The sequence below is a fragment of the Aphelocoma coerulescens genome, chromosome 4A (genome assembly GCF_041296385.1).
Source record: "Aphelocoma coerulescens isolate FSJ_1873_10779 chromosome 4A, UR_Acoe_1.0, whole genome shotgun sequence".
NCBI classification, from domain to species: Eukaryota; Metazoa; Chordata; class Aves; order Passeriformes; family Corvidae; genus Aphelocoma; species Aphelocoma coerulescens.
Genome location: NC_091018.1, coordinates 17702966 through 17717955, shown reverse-complemented (window position 1 = coordinate 17717955; position 14990 = coordinate 17702966). Strand labels below are relative to the sequence as shown.

General features: G+C 58.7%; 1 protein-coding gene across 7 annotated transcripts in view; it reads right to left on the bottom strand.

Annotated features, from left to right (window-relative positions):
* Positions 1-2084: 2084 nt before the first annotated feature.
* The window catches only part of NLGN3 (neuroligin 3), a 42549-nt gene continuing 29643 nt past the window's right edge, over positions 2085-14990 (bottom strand). For 4 of the 7 annotated variants that reach the window (XM_069015528.1, XM_069015527.1, XM_069015530.1 and 1 more), the window contains 4 exons: positions 11874-12023; positions 9986-10171; positions 5244-6033; positions 2085-4816 (listed from right to left, as the gene is read on the bottom strand). In XM_069015528.1, the coding sequence (XP_068871629.1) occupies positions 3979-4816; positions 5244-6033; positions 9986-10171; positions 11874-12023 (1964 nt within the window). In that variant the 3' untranslated portion in view covers positions 2085-3978. Of the gene's footprint in view, positions 4817-5243; positions 6034-9985; positions 10172-11873; positions 12024-14690; positions 14753-14990 lie in introns of those variants that run through there. The other 3 variants (XM_069015533.1, XM_069015531.1, XM_069015532.1) reach the window with 2 other exon arrangements.

Sequence of the window (14990 nt, the reverse complement as noted above, 5' to 3'; positions counted from 1 at the left end):
ACAAACAGGAAAGAGGAGGAGGAACCCGGGGCGTTGCTGTCCAGCACGGTGCCCGCCCGGTGTCTTGGCAGGGAGGTGGTGAGAGGACCAGAGGCCCCGGGGCTGGGCGGGAGGGTGGCAGCCCCTTCGCCTGTTTGCAGTAGGTTGAACTGCAAAAGCCATCGGCCAAGGACAGGCTGTACTCAACAGCCGTGGCCGGCGCTGCCTCCAGTACTCAGAAAACTGCTCCGCCCGCCACCACGTGGGCCAGAAGCGGGCTCTTTGTTAATGACGCTAATTGTGAAGTTAATTGGTGTCTGAAGTTGCAGCGAAGAGGTCAAAGATGTGGGCACGTCTAACGCAGACAAGCTGATGAGATGGGCAGGACTGAGCCAGCACCCGGATGGCGGGACTGGGGTGACGCAGCTGCTTGGCACCCTGCTGGGGTCAGAGAGCTTGCAGCCCAGCAGTCTGTATCGATAGGATGGAGGAAATAAAGCTTGAACCATCACTGAAACATCTCCACTGTCAGGAGGACTGTGGAGAAGGCTTCCAGAGTCCCCTTTTCCCGGCCATCCCGCCCCAGGCAGGGTTGGCCCTGTGAATGCCTCTGCCTCGTCACCGGATGACCACTGCAGTGCAGGGGCCGCTGGGCTTCCAGGCTTGCACTGACAGCAGCACAGGCATCCCTGGATCCAGGCTGCTGTTCTCAGAGAGACAAAACCCTCTGGTCTGAGTCAACTGCCAGGAAGGTCATTGGCAGTGGGTGAGCACAGAAATCCTTTGTGCTGCGGCAGCGCAGGGCAGAGGGGGTTGCAGCATAAGACTTAACAGCTTGTCCTGCCTGCCTGTGAGTCTGCTCTCCTGTGTCCTGGGTGCATCAGAGGTGTGGGGAACAGGACCAGGGCACTGTCCCAGTGATGCTACTGTGAAGAGCAGCATCCTTGCCCTCCTGCTGGCTGTGAATCCTCAAGCAGCCAGAGGCCATCCACAGGTCATTCTCTCCCTCCCATGCCAGGGACACCTGGCAGTTGAGTTCCCTTATGATTCTCTTTGCCAACAGCCCTAAACATGTCCCCTGAAGCAGAGGATGTCCCACAGTTGTCACGCAGATGTTAACTGTTCATACCCTCTGGGATACAGTGTCCCTTGAGCTTTGCCAGGTCTCCAAAGAAAAGCTATTGATGGTCAAGGACACCCTGGACAGATGGCCGCCTCAGGAGTTTTGCAAAGGCAGAAGCATAATAGCAGTGGGTTGTCTGTCACCAGCTTGCCTTGGGGTCCTAACTGGGTTGGCCATGCTGGCACATGTGGCAGCATGCAGTTGGGGCTGTGCAAGGGTGAGGAGAGGGGACAGAAGGGCAGAACAAGTCCATAATCTGGGGCAAAAAGGCATCACGCCTTCAAGAGGGCACTAGGCACCCTGTGGGATGCCACAATGGGCAGTAGCAGAGCTTTTAGGGGGGTCCAGCACAAGGTCTGGAGCACAATGCTGAACAGGGTGACATGTGCCCGTGGCACTGGAGCTGCAAAGGTCCCCAGGGAGAGCAGGGCAGAGCCCCGCACTCAGCCTCCTGCACAGCCTGTCCCCCTGCCTGCCCCGGCTCCCCTGGCTCGGGGCCTCGGCCCTGGCTCCGGTGTCTGCACGCTGCCTGGAGGCAATTCAGCCCCCCCACTCCGTGCCTGGTTTCCATGGCAACTCCAGTTGAAATTACATTAAACAGAAATGAAACCAGCAGCTTTTCTGTTTGGCAAGTAGGGGGAGGGGAGCTCATCTGGGAAAGGCTGGGGAAGGGGTTCGAAGTTGGGAGGAAGGGGGCTGTGGGACAGATGAATTCCCACATGGGGTCCCAGCGTTGGGGGCAGCAGGGCTGGAGGGATGTGGGGACACCCCCCACGATGGCACTTGGCGTTGGCAGTCCTGGATGGTATGGTGCCAGCTTGCATGTGTGCTGCACCGGGGTCCTCCTGCTGCCTCTGTGGGGTGGGTGCCAGGGACATGAGGACCAGCACAGGGCACCCCACCCAGCCAGGTAGTCCCCGGGCCCCGCATGCTCCAAGAAGAGGCGAGACACACCGCTATTAAAAATATCACTTCTGTTTTATTTGGAATTTGTTACTCTGCGCGGGTGACAGGGTATAAATACATTCTCCAACGAGCATCCTCACCCTCAGCCCTGCGCGAGGTGGGGGCCGGGGCAGGGTGCAGGGCCGTTGTTGTACTGGCCCCGGGCAGTAGGGCCAGCAGGGCCATCGATGCGCTGGCCCCAGGCAGTAGGGCCAGCCGGCACCGGTGCGTCACGGCCGCCAGCACGGGCAGCGTCTGCCAGCCGGACCGTCTTGCACAGGGACGAGATATGGTGTCCCCAAAAGGACCTGTCCCTTTCTCCTGCCTCCCCAGGCCCCAGGTGCTACTGCTCACCATGGGGGGCTGGGACTGGGGAACCCCACATGGGATCCCCTGCAGCTCCTTCTTCATGCCCAACCACACCAAAGCCACTCAGCCTGAGCCATGTGTGGCTCAGTGGCCACAACAGCCCAGCAGATGCCCCAGCCCCAGCACAGGTGCTCCCAGCCCCACACAGGCTGCATCACCCCAAGAGTCCCTGCCCAGGTGTCTGTTCCAGCTGCATGTCCTGGATGCTGGAGCTGGGGTCACCCCACGATGGGGTAAAGGCCCCAGTGGAAGCAACCTAGGAGGCAGAGTTGATGTTGGTGAGCAGCTCACCCTGCTCCTGTCACCCCACTCCTGCCAAAGGCTGCAAATCACTGGCTCTGCTTTCGGGCAACGGTGTGGGCAGGGAGGGCACAGCACGGCCCTGGGGCAGTGGTGAAGGGATGTGGGATGCTCCTGGGGGAGCAGGGCAGGGTGGGGAGCAGGAGGGGCTGTCCTGGGCTCATGGGAGTGAAGAGGCAGTGCTTGGAGCAGGTGATGCCCACACAGGGCGGTGGGTGGCACTGGCCAGTGGTGGCAGTGAGGGACCGGGGCGGGGGTGCTCGCAGGCAGGCCATTGGATAGGCTTTTTGGCTGAGATACGTGGGCACGGGTGACAGAGGAGGGAGAATATCAAAAAATACAAAAGAGCGCGGCCCCACAGTGCAGGAGGCACTGCCCTGCCCGGTGCCCACCCACGGCAGGCGGGCGCCACGGGGGGCCGGCACCGTGCGCACACGCTGGCTTCTAACTGGCTTTTTATTTTATATCAAGAACACTTGGTTTTAAAATCTTTACAAAGGACAAAACGCGGCGACTCCGTTAGTGTGTAAAGAACTAAAGATCTGCTTAAAAAACGTCTCTGCAAAGAGAAATGACTGACACAAAAGAGATTCTCTGCAGCGCAAAGAGGGGCAGAGGTGCCAAGTCTCCAGCCCAGGGCCCCACTCCCAGGGTCCCTGAGCCCTGGCACCAGCCCCAGTGCCCGCACCCAGCACAAGGCCAGGTCCCTGGACCCTGCCCATTCCCTCTGCCTATAGCACCATGGCCTGGGGCCACTTCTCAGCACAGTGAAGGAGCCTCTTCCAGGGCTGCCAAGATGCCTGGGGATGTCTGGGCACTGGCTGAGAGGGATGCCCAGTCCCACTCCTCATCAGTCCCAGGGTGCTCGGTGCGCTCAGCACTGGGGATGTGATCGTCCCACTGGGAGGCACAGCCACGGCACTGGGAGCCCCGTGGCCACTGACAGTGGGGTACCCCTGCCCACCTGCACCACGGGTGGGTTGTGCAGGGTTACACCGTGTCCCTCCTGCACCCCACTGGCGTCCCGGGGCAACCCACGGGGCCCTGAGGCCAGGAGAGTCAAAGCACTTCTCAAAAGTTAGATAGGAACAAAAGAAAGCGCTGGGGCCACTCTGGGACCCCACAGGTCTCTGGGCTGGGAGCTGCACCGTCCGTGGGTGCTGCCCCTCCGTCCGGGGGCTCTGTGGGCCCCGCCGGTCCCTCTGCCAGTGTCTGCTGCATGTGTGTGCGTGCGTGCATGCGTGTGCGCCGGCGGCGGGCAGCTATACCCTGGTGGTGGAGTGTGAGTGCGGAAGCCCCGTGCTGTTGAAGCCGGCGGTGAAGGTGTTGTAGGGGTGCAGGGTCTGCAGCCCCACCAGCGAGTTGGGGATCATGGTGATGGTGTTGGGGGTCATAAGCGGGATGTCGTCCGGAGAGCGGCGCAAGGTGAGGGTGTAGTCGGGCAGAGCGGCCAGGCGCAGGGTGTCGTGGGATGGCACAGCTTCGCACTCGTGGTGCCCCTGGCTCACCTGCAAGGAGGGCATCTCCTCGTCAGTCGCGTGGGCGATGTCGTTGGAGGCGCCGCGCTGGGGGCTGGGCTGCCGGTGCGTGTCCTGCCGGCGCTTGTCCTTGCGGTAGTAGAGGGCGGCGAAGGCCAGCACGTTGAGGAAGAGGAGCGAGGCGCCCACGGCAATGGTGACGCTCAGTTCAGTGGAGTAGTCGCGGGGGCTCTCGAGCAGCGTGCCCGCCTCTTGCTCTGGGCTCCACTTCTCCTTCCCGTTCTCGCCGTTGTAGGCAGGCGAGATGGCGGGGCGCTTGGTGGTCCAGATCTTGCTGTTGGGCCGGCGGGTGATGTGGGAGTTCTGCGTGGTGTCGGGTGGTGGCACTTTGGTGGTGGTGGAGGTGTAGTGGAACATATCGTGCAGGTTGTACAGGTGAGGAACCAGGTGCTTCCAGAAAGCCACCTTGGTGGCCCGGTAGTGGTCACGTACCCGTGGCTTCAGCCCAATGTGCAGGTACAGCTGGTCACGGGGGTTGTACTTGGACCAGGCCACCTCTTCAAACCGGTTGGCCTTGGTGTGGATGAACTTGGTGTCCTGGGGGACAGGCTTGTTGGGGTCCCTGTGAAACACAGGCAGAACAGAACTAGCACTGGGAAAAGTCAAAGAAGCAAAGAGGGAGAGCTGGATGCAGAGATGGAAACTGAGGGGACCTTTGCCAGTGGTGGCACAGGGTGGGCTGGCAAAAGGTTCTGCATGACTGGGTAGCACCTGAACCCTGGGTCAAGTCTCACCCATGATAATCAGGGCCAACCAGCCTCCCCATCCCTGTGGCTTGGCTGGGTCCTGTCCCAGGGGCCGGCCATGATCTAAGCTTCTTGCTTTGTGGTTGATGCCATGGCCCCAGTGAAGGTGCAGCACACGGACCTCTGGCCACAGGGGTCTGTGTCCCACACCAGGCATGACAATCCCCCCACCACAGCACAGCCCCAGGGAGTACAGCTGCAGTGAGTGCAGACCCCCAAGGCACAGCACTCATCCCCACTCACCCTGTCTTGGCAAAGTTGGTCCAGTAGGTCATCACCACGGCGCTGAGCATGACGTCGTTCTTGGAGAAGTTGCAGGGAAAGAGGTCAGTGGGGCCAATCATGGGGATCCCAAACACGTAAGGCACCTCATCCCCGTGGGCTGCATCGGACCATGCAGGCTTCATCAGGCTCTGGCAGTGGTGGTAGAAGGCGTAGAAGTAGGTGGGGGAGCCATAGCGGGCGTGCAGGTCAGCTGTCACCACCGACGGCTCTACCCACTGGTGGTCAGTGAAGAGGGCCACCAGAGTCTTGCGACGTGTCTCGGGGTTGTCCCGGTCGGCCCAGTCCGTGTACATGAACTTGATGGTCTCCCTCAAGGTGTCCTTGCCCTCAGGGTAGCCATACAGGTTGTCTACAAAGTTGGAGACTGAGTAGTCAAAGTCACTGCCTGAGACGCCATCCTCGGGGTCCACCACACCCTCCACGAACTTCAGCCCTTCACCCTGGTTGACCCCCAGCATGATATCATAGTTGAGGAACTCGCCCTGCTCCATCAGGATCTCTGGGTCATCTGGGATCACATCCCCATCAATGACTGGCCCAAAGGCCACATGGTAGCGAGCTGGCTGGATGTCTTGCTCTACCAGCTCCTTGGCACTCTTCTGCCGCAGGCAGTCCACCATGTCCACGGTGTCCAGCACATTGCAGCCCACCTTGTCAGCCAGCATGCTGGTGTACTTCACTGGCTGGTAGTTCACCGCCCAGCTGGAGAGCGCAGAGCCGCTCTGGATGATGGCTCTCTGGAAGAGACCTGCAATACAGGCAAGGAGTGGAGGAAGCTCTCAGCAGGGTTCCAGCATCCCAGTGCTGCAGTGCAGGATGCAGCATGGAGAAGGCATTGATGCTCTTGTACCCCTTCAAGGACCCAGCACTCCAGCTCACACCTGGCCTTGTCCCTGCGCTGTGCTGCCTGCTGAGCCGGGCTCACACAGGGAGCTCAGCTTAGGGCTGCTGTGGGGATGGCAGGGTGACAGCAACGGGGTGCTCCTGGAAGCAACCAAGGGCTGCTGTGCTCCCTGAGGATCCCATTGCAAGGGATGGCCCAGCATCCCTCTGTCCCGGTGAGGGGAGAAGAGGGGCCATGGTTTCATCACAGCCTGGCCTTGCCAAGCAGCCCGTGCTACGACAGGCACCCCAAGGATGTGTTACCTGAGCCCCGAGGGGCACACGCTGCCCCTGGCTCAGCACCGTCCTCCAGCCCAGGTTGGCACCTGCTTCACTGAGCAGCCAGGCTGCGGGCTGGCAGCAGTGGGAGGGTTAATGCCTGCTTGGGGACACTTAACCCTGCCGTGTCCCACCCCACCGCTTTGTCAGAGTCCCCCTCAACCCCCTCCCTGCTGCTTCCTGCCCAGCTGGGGCTGCTCAGTGCCAATCCGGCCCTGCAGGAGCACGCTGCCAGATGCACAAAGAGGGCCTTTCTGCCACCAGGAACACAGAGGGAGTGGACTTTCGCCCTGGAAAACGAGGCCACAAAGGCCCTGGCCCAGGCAGAGAAATGCGTGGCTTCGCTCCAGTCCCATGTCAATGGTGCTTGTGCTCAGAATACAAAGGGTGGTGAGGAAGCAGAGCCTCTGGGCCATGAAAGGCAGCCAGTCCGGGGTGCACCCAGGGGTCCCTGCTCTCTGACCAGCCCGCTTTGCACCCCGAGTGCTGCCTGCACCCCTGCCAGACCCCAGCACTTGCTCGCCACGAGGGACTGCTCCAGGTGATCCCTGGGTGGTGCTGGCACAGCAGTGTGATGGCCATGGAGCTGCCCCTGGCACCCTGAAATGCGGAGAACCCCTGTGCAACCAAGGCTGTGCCACTCTGCGGGGAAGGAGAGCAGCACCTTCCCGCAACAGAAGTGTTCAGAGGCTCCTGGCTCCCAGCCACCATGTCCATAGCTCTTGTCTGCATGCACAGTCCTCACTCTGCCAAGTACCTGACGTACAGTCCCATGCACTGGGACAAAGAGAAGTCACAAGCTCTGTTTGTCACCTCCCGGTGCCCTAGAAAGCCATACCCAGCCTACAGGCTGGAGACTGGCCATGGGTTTGCTTGCTCTGCACCATCATCCACGTGCCAAGGAGCCAGGATGGGGTTTCCTGGCTCCCTGGAGATGCTGTCCCAACGGCAGCTATTGCGCCCTGCCAGCAGCATCACTTCCCAGACAGACTCACCAGGCTGGGCTGTGGCCCTGCCCACCACTGCCTGGGGAAGTACTGGGCAGCTGATGTCACCAACAGCTGGCCATGTCCCTGATGGAGCCCCTTTGCCATGCTTCTGCATGGCCACATCCTGATCCAGGAGGACCCAGGACTCTGTGAGAGCCCAGACTCGTCATGTCCTCCCTCTCCATGCCAGCACCTGACTGAAGCCTGACAAGCATCCCAGGGAGGCATCAGCACCCTGCACTCCACACTGGTCCTCTCCAGCCTGCTGAGGCCCAGGCAAGAAGATGAAGCTCTGCCTTTCCTTCCTGGTCCCCTCCAAGGTGAGGGTCCCAACACGCCCTGCCTCCTACAGGACTGGCTGCCACAGCACAGTGGAATCAAATGGTGGGGCCAGGGCTCTGCCAGAAGGTGGTTGGTCCTGCAGGCTGCCACCAGCTGCTGCCAGCTCCTGATTTCCTCTTTGCCTTGCCCAGTAGCTGAGACTGGAAATACTTCTGGGGGTGTCTGGGCCAAGCCCTGCTCAAAGCAGGGTGCTGGGTGCCTTGTCGAACGGAGATCTGGAGGGCTGGCAGCAAAGGGCAGAAGCCCCCATGGAACAGGGGATGGAGCAAATGAAGTTCATGAAGTTTGGCTGGCAGAGACTGCTCCTGCCCTGGTACTGCTGGCTGGGGAGAGAAGCAGCACTTTGGTCATTGATGAGGAATCCACCTGCCTACAAGGCCTGAGGCTGGCAGGGAGCTGTGGATTTCCCAAGCAGCCAGACACAACATGAGCTGTATCAAGCCTCCAGTGTCTGCCTCTTGCAGCACCTGGCAGAGCAGGCACAAATCAGCAGCTTCATTAATAGCTTGTGATCACTAGAAGTTTTATTTTGATGCAATAAAAACAAACCCACCTCATCTGCAGGCTCCAACTTAGCACTGCTCCCACGCTGTGTTCCAGAACCAGCTACCCATCCCTGGGGATATGGGTGCTCTGGCACAGGGAATTTTCTGAGGTCATATTACGGCCATTTGGCTTTATGAGACACTGGCTGCAGCACTGTGCACTCCCCTCCCGCCTCACAGTATTTACAGCCAGCAGCAGCTCCCCTGCCAAAGCAGCGAGGGTGCTGGGCACCCAGCACTGCTGAGATGCAGGGAGGCCACACCAGAGGCACTGGGCCTGGATGGGGCAGCGAAGGATTTGTCATGCAGGTGCAGAGCTTAGTGGCAGAAAGTGTTGCATCACCTGAAAAGTGCTATACTGGCAGGACTGTTTGTCATGGCCAAAAAGTCACAAGGACCAGCCCCTCCAATCCACCCTCAGCCTCTCTCCATGCTGCTCCATTCTGGACCCCTGCAAGAGGCTGGGGCCACCTGGAGAGCCAAGCACTCACTCCTGCATTCCTGTGATGGAAAGGAGCACCCTAAGAAGCATTGAGAATGCAATACACATAGTGTTCCCTCCCCAGCCTTTCACACTCAATATGAGCAGAGAAAACACTTTTTCTTTCTGCAGGAGCTTTCAGCCTGTAAAAGACACCCCATCATCAGCCATCAGCCATCAGCCCTGCTGAGGTTCTGGAGGTCTCTGTTCCTGTGTGATTCCCAGGCTGTTGAGCAGGGCAGCAACTCTTCACATCAGCTTTGAGTGCAATTTGCTGTGTGTCTCTGAAGGGCAGAGACACACAGCAAATTGTGTCTACTACTCACACCTGTCCCTTTCTCCTCAGCTCCCTCAGCATCACACGTGGGGACACAGCACTGGAAGATGGCTGCACCCTCCTATAATGCCCATGAGTGGGTCCCTGTCAGGCTGCTCCCCTGGGGACCATATTCACTTCAGGCTTTTCTCCTATAATTTCCTTTAGGAAGTTTATCAAAAACACCTCTAATCTCACAGTTAATTTTTTCCCCCTCAGTGCTTGATGTAAATGTCTTTGCCAGTGGTTTACATGCATTTGCTCTTATTCCAACACAATCTTTTAGCATAAATAATTACCTTCTTTATTTAGAGTAAACACTCTGCTATATTTACAGATATTAATCATATTACTTCCACCTGTGTTTTGCTAGTTGCAGCACTTCCAGCTCTCCCAGTCTCACAACACAGGGCCCTCCATCCCTCTCAGGCTCAGGTCTGTCTTCCCCTCTATTCCAGTATGAATACCTTTCCTAGCACTGACATCCTTGTTCCCAGTGCCCTGCATGATGCCCTACACCGCTTCACACGTGCACTTGGAAAACCTGAGCACCAGGGCAGGACACCACAGGAGGGGTCCCCACCTCTCCCCATGCCAAGGTGCTGGCCCTGGGCTGCAGCCTTGTGCACAGGGAGCACCCACTCCATCCCTGGCTCCCACATGCTCTGCCACTGGCCTCTTTCTGCCCATGATGAGAAGGTTTTGCTTCCCAGTCCTGGTCCAGACTCTCACCAGTGAGTGATTAGAAAGCAGGCCTGACTTTGTTAGGCTGGGCAGCGGGTCCCAGGTGGGCTTCCTTCCTTGGCTTAGCATCAGCAGGGTGTTTGCTTGCAGCTGCAGCATGCTCAGGCACGGCTGACACCTACCTTCAGAGTGGTGGGAGAGGGTGAGCAGGCTGACACAGGAGGCACCGATGCCGGAGCCGAAGACAGTGATCCGCAAGGGATCTCCCCCAAAGAAGGCGATGTTCTCGCTGACCCAGCGCAGCGCCTGGATCTGGTCCAGCAGCCCGTAATTGCCCTTGGCAGCCTGGTCCCCCGTGCTCAGGAACCCTGGGGGCCAAGGGGAGCCCAGTTAGGGATGAGGAGGAAACAGGGAAAGTCCTGATCTCCCACCCCACTTCCCCAGACCTAGGGGAGCTTCTGTGGGACCCTATCCCACCACGAGACTCCGCTACCAAGAGAGTTTTGTGAGTTCTAAGCTGGAGCAGGGACACCATCGAGCTCCAGCCACCCTCTGCACAGCACAGAGGGGTGAAAAGGCTGAGAGAGCAGCTGCAAACATCGGGGAGCCTCTTTGGCCAACAACAAGCAGTGATAGTGCAATTTGCACAAAGCTCTGTCCTGCCCATACCACCACCTGTGCTAAGAACAGCTCAAGACATCTCACACAAGCTCCAAGGGAAGCTGAGAAAGCATCAGTGGCTGCAGGCAGGGCGAGTGTGTGCACAGCCAATGCTTTCCATGGACTAGCGTGGACTGGGGGAGGCTCTATAAATGTAAGGAGGTGGGCTGGGCAGAGAGGAACCGACTGCAGCTTAAAATACAAAGGCTTTCAGTGAGGAAGAAGGTGAGAAGTGCTTTCAATAGCACAGGAAACACCCAAGATAAGTTATCACACTTTCGTTTGCTTTGACTTTAAGCAGGAAGCCAAAACCATGGGCCTGAGGTAAAATCCAGGCAGGTAACCCCAGCACACAGGGAGTGGCCCCAGGGCTGTGCTGGCACTTGGAGGTGGTCTGACTGGGTGTGGTGCACCACCTCAATGGAAATGATGAAGGCACCTCTTAAGTCTAATGTCATGTGACTCATGTGTCTCAACTTGGAACCTATCCATCTTAAAGGCCCGACTTTTAGTATTGAAAGGTCTTGAATAGGTTTATTTTTGTGTAACTATCGTCTTCCACAAGAAACTATGGGCTCTGGAGGCCATTAGAGGGATGTGCTGCCCCAGGTACCAGGCGGGAGCCTAGCTGCCAAGGGAGAGCACCATGCTAGGCTGGATGGCTAGGAAGAGAGCCAGCCGGGCCAGCAGCTTGGCTGGAAAGGAGCTTTTCCCAAACCTCTACACCCTTTGTTCTCATGCTGCTAAGGGAAGCAGCAGTGGTGTTCCAAACAAGCCTCCTGTGTCTCAGCCCCTGGGGGTCTCTGCTGCTGCAGGCAGGGGACTGCACTGCCTTTTGACCCTCTGTCCTCATTTTGCCTCTCTAAGTCACCAGTGCTTGTGGAAACAGGACTGCCACCCTTCTCTGCATGGCACCCGACACCCTTCTGTGGTCCCCTCTGCAGACAGCCACGTCGTGGTGGGTCGCTGAGGGGGTCCCAGCAGCACAACTGGCTCGGAGGCAGCCTGTGCCCAGGGAGGGAGAGCTGCCAGGTCCCCAGGACAGCCAGGCAGTATCTGCTGGCACCTCACTGCTCTGAGCCCTCTCAGGAGGAGATGCTGGGTAAACACATTTATTATTCATTTAACCACAAACCAATATTTGCTTTCAGTTGAGCCAGTTTGTGTAAATGAGCCGGGGGGGGCTGGTGCCAGGACCCAGACTAGACTGCGACCGCGTGCTGGGGGCTCTGCCACGTGGCACCCGCTCGGCTGCCAGGGCGGAAGGCAGGGGCAGTGCCCACAGAGCATCCTGCCGGGCCCCACGCCCCCCTCCACCCCCTTTCCGGCTGGTCCAAGTCCGGTCAGACACAAGGGTTGTCCCACTGCCCGGCTGTGCTGACGGCACAGCCCACGGCAGCCAGCTCATACCGAGCACTCCAACGCGGTAGTTCAGGGTGATGACAATCACGTTCCCATAGCTGGCCAGGATGCTGCCGTCTATCATGTTCCCCGTGCCCTCCATGTACGAGCCACCATGGATATACACCATCACCGGCTTGGCCCCGCTGTCCCGGATGTCTGGAAGGAGAGGTGGTTAAACACAGGACCCCACTGATGGCCGCAGCACCCTGCCCGACAGGCAGACCAAGTACAAGGGCAATGCCAGCTGCCAGGACCAGGGAGGGGGCTTAGGAGCCAAAGCCAGAGCTCTCCTGGGGGCCACAGCATGGACCCCCAAAGCCAAACACCACTGAACCAACCCTGCCAGCCCCTCTCCGGGAGGTGGCTATCGCTGCACTGTCCCCACACTGCTGTCCCCTCAGGGGGTCTGAGCACGTGAGGGAGGGACGCTGGCTGGACCCCGCTGCTCTTCCCCAGAGATGGGCTCTGGCATTGTGTGGGAGCCAGATCAGGTCTGCTGTGGGTGGGAGTTGCAGAGTCCAGCCCCGGGATGCAGCCCCATGTCCTGTCTTTGGCTGGACCCAAGCACTCCGTGAGTCCTGGAAGCTGGCATTGCGGAGGGGGGCAGGGATGGGGGTGTGCAGGACCTAGAAGGTGGGGGGGGGCCACTGATGTGTGCTCCAGTGCCTTACTCTCCCACTCCCCCTTCCCATTCCCCTGGGAAGGCAGAGACCTGCCTATCTGGATGTAAACCCATGGCACCCCAGTGCCCAGACACAGACATGGTGATGAGCAGACAGTGTATGCACGTGTGCATGTCAGGGAGGTGAGCACGGCATCTGGACGAGGACAGGGCATGAGGCATGGAGTGAGGATGGGGAATGGGACCCCGAGGACCGGGGAGGAAGGGCTGTGGGATCCTAGGGGACAGGGAGCAGCCACGCTCCCTCTCTCCACTTCTCCTGTCCAGGGGACATCCTGCCCCTTCTGCCCCACAGGCTGCTGATCCCTCATGGAACCATGGCCACCCACAAGGGAATAACACCCATACTTGGGCTGCTGGTGCATCGTGCCCGTGTCACACAGACAAGGCAGTTGCACCCATCACGGAGACATCGCCAGGTCCCACATGCCTGCGCTGCCAGCCCTGTCCTGGGCTGGCGATTCAGCACCGATGGACTTTGTCCTCCCTCGTGCTCACTCACACCCAGCACCTTGCTCGAGCGGGCTGGCTGTGCCTGCTTGGCCTCAGCTGCCCCAGGCAGCTGCTGCTCCCTGCCTGCCTCCCTCAGCAGTGCAGCACAGTCCCCCTCACAGCCCACCGGGGCTGGGGCTCCTGGGGCACAGCCACACCAGTGCCAGTGCCTGACTGGGCTGTTCATGCTCCCTCACACCCACCTAACCCCCGCCCATGTCCACTCCTCCCTGTGGCTTGCCCATCGCAGGGGGCTGCAGACCACGCTGATGGGTATCTGTGGCCATTCTCACCTCCAGCTGTGGCCCATGGCATGGCTAAAGGTGGCCTCCCATAGAAAAAACCTCTTCCCTCCAGCAGAATGAGGCTATGCCAAACCCAAAACCTGTGCTGGCTCTTTTCCTACTGCTGGGATGTAGCCAGACAAATGCACAGACCAGGGGAGCAAAAAGTGCTTGCAGCTCCTCCAGGACAGACATCGCCTGTGTGGCAGAGCTACATCAGGATAATTCTTTCCAGGGCCACCTGCTTGAAATGTGAGGGGCAGGAACATCAGTGCCTGTGCCTATGTCTTCCCTTCATCCTGCTCCCACTCACTGACATACAAAGGGAACTCCTCTCAGGAGAATGGCAACAACGTACAGAGATGTACCAGGAAATAAACAGCTCCGAATAGCTGCAGCACATTTTGGTGTGTGTGGATTTATCACAGTCGAGTCACTTAGGCTGAACGCCAGTTTACGCCCTGGTACAAGAGATCCTGGGGCACAGGTTAGCCGGAGTAAACAACAGGGTTTTAGTACTGCCAAGCAAAAAGTTTTTCACCTATTTCCCAGATCTTAAATGCCATCTGCCAGGCCTTGCTCAAGCTGCCCTGGGCCTTCTGCACACCATGAGGTTTTACAGTCCTCAGCACATTAGGGCTGCACCCTGGCCAACCCTTCCTCCTACCTCCTCACCACATCTCTGCAGCCAAACACGCCGACTCCATAACCTGCAGACAAACCACCGTTTTACTAAAAATTGCCTGTTCTGCAGCTTGCTTAGCCCTGGCAAGCATCTAGAATCACATCTGCTTGAAAGCCCACTTGCTCTGTCTTGGCTGGTGCTTGCAAGAAAGACCTCACTTCTGTTGGATGAGGAGGGAGAGAAGTTAACAGAAACCAAGTGAACCCTGCATCTCCTGTGCATGGCAAGATACCCTTTGGGTGCCAAGTGTTCAGGCTGCTGGCACAGCCACGGCAGGGCCAGGCAAGGGTGGATGGGGAGGTTGCTGGCTCCCAGATGCATGTCACCAACTCTGAAGGGATGAGGCTGGAGGTGGGATGTGACCGGGCTCAGGGTGAAATGGGCCCAGGTGCCCGAGGGCTTCTCTCCTCCCAAGCTGCCATGCTTCCTCCCTGCCCTCGCTCAAACTGAGCGGGAGCAAACTTCTCCTAAAGCGGAAAAACCCCATGAGCTTTCCCCCCCGTCAGGAGGAAGGGAAGGTCCTGGGTGCCCTGCACAGCCGGCCAGCCTGCCCCCCACCCCGCGCAGCTGCCTGGCACGGCAGACAGACACACACAGGGCTCCCTGGGGGTGGCAGCGGATGGCGGGCACACGGAGCTGCTTTGCGTGTCATGCAGTGGCAGCCTCGAGCACAGAAATACCTTCGTCTTCATCACCGTCATTATCCGCTAAGTCCTCGCCCTGTTTCTTAGCGCTGGCTCCTAGGGACCAAACACGAGGAGACAGAACAAAAAGGAAAACAAAAGGAAATAAAAACAAAACAACAACAATAAAAAAGAAAGAAAGAAAGAAAGAAAAAAAAACACAACAAAAAAAAAAAGAGAATTCAAAAATAGCATGATAGCAGAGACAGTGGGGCCACGCCTGTGCCCCACAGCACTGCTGGCTACTCACACTGCACCTCTCCCAGAGCCAGGGCAGTGTAGGGCACGGGCAGGACT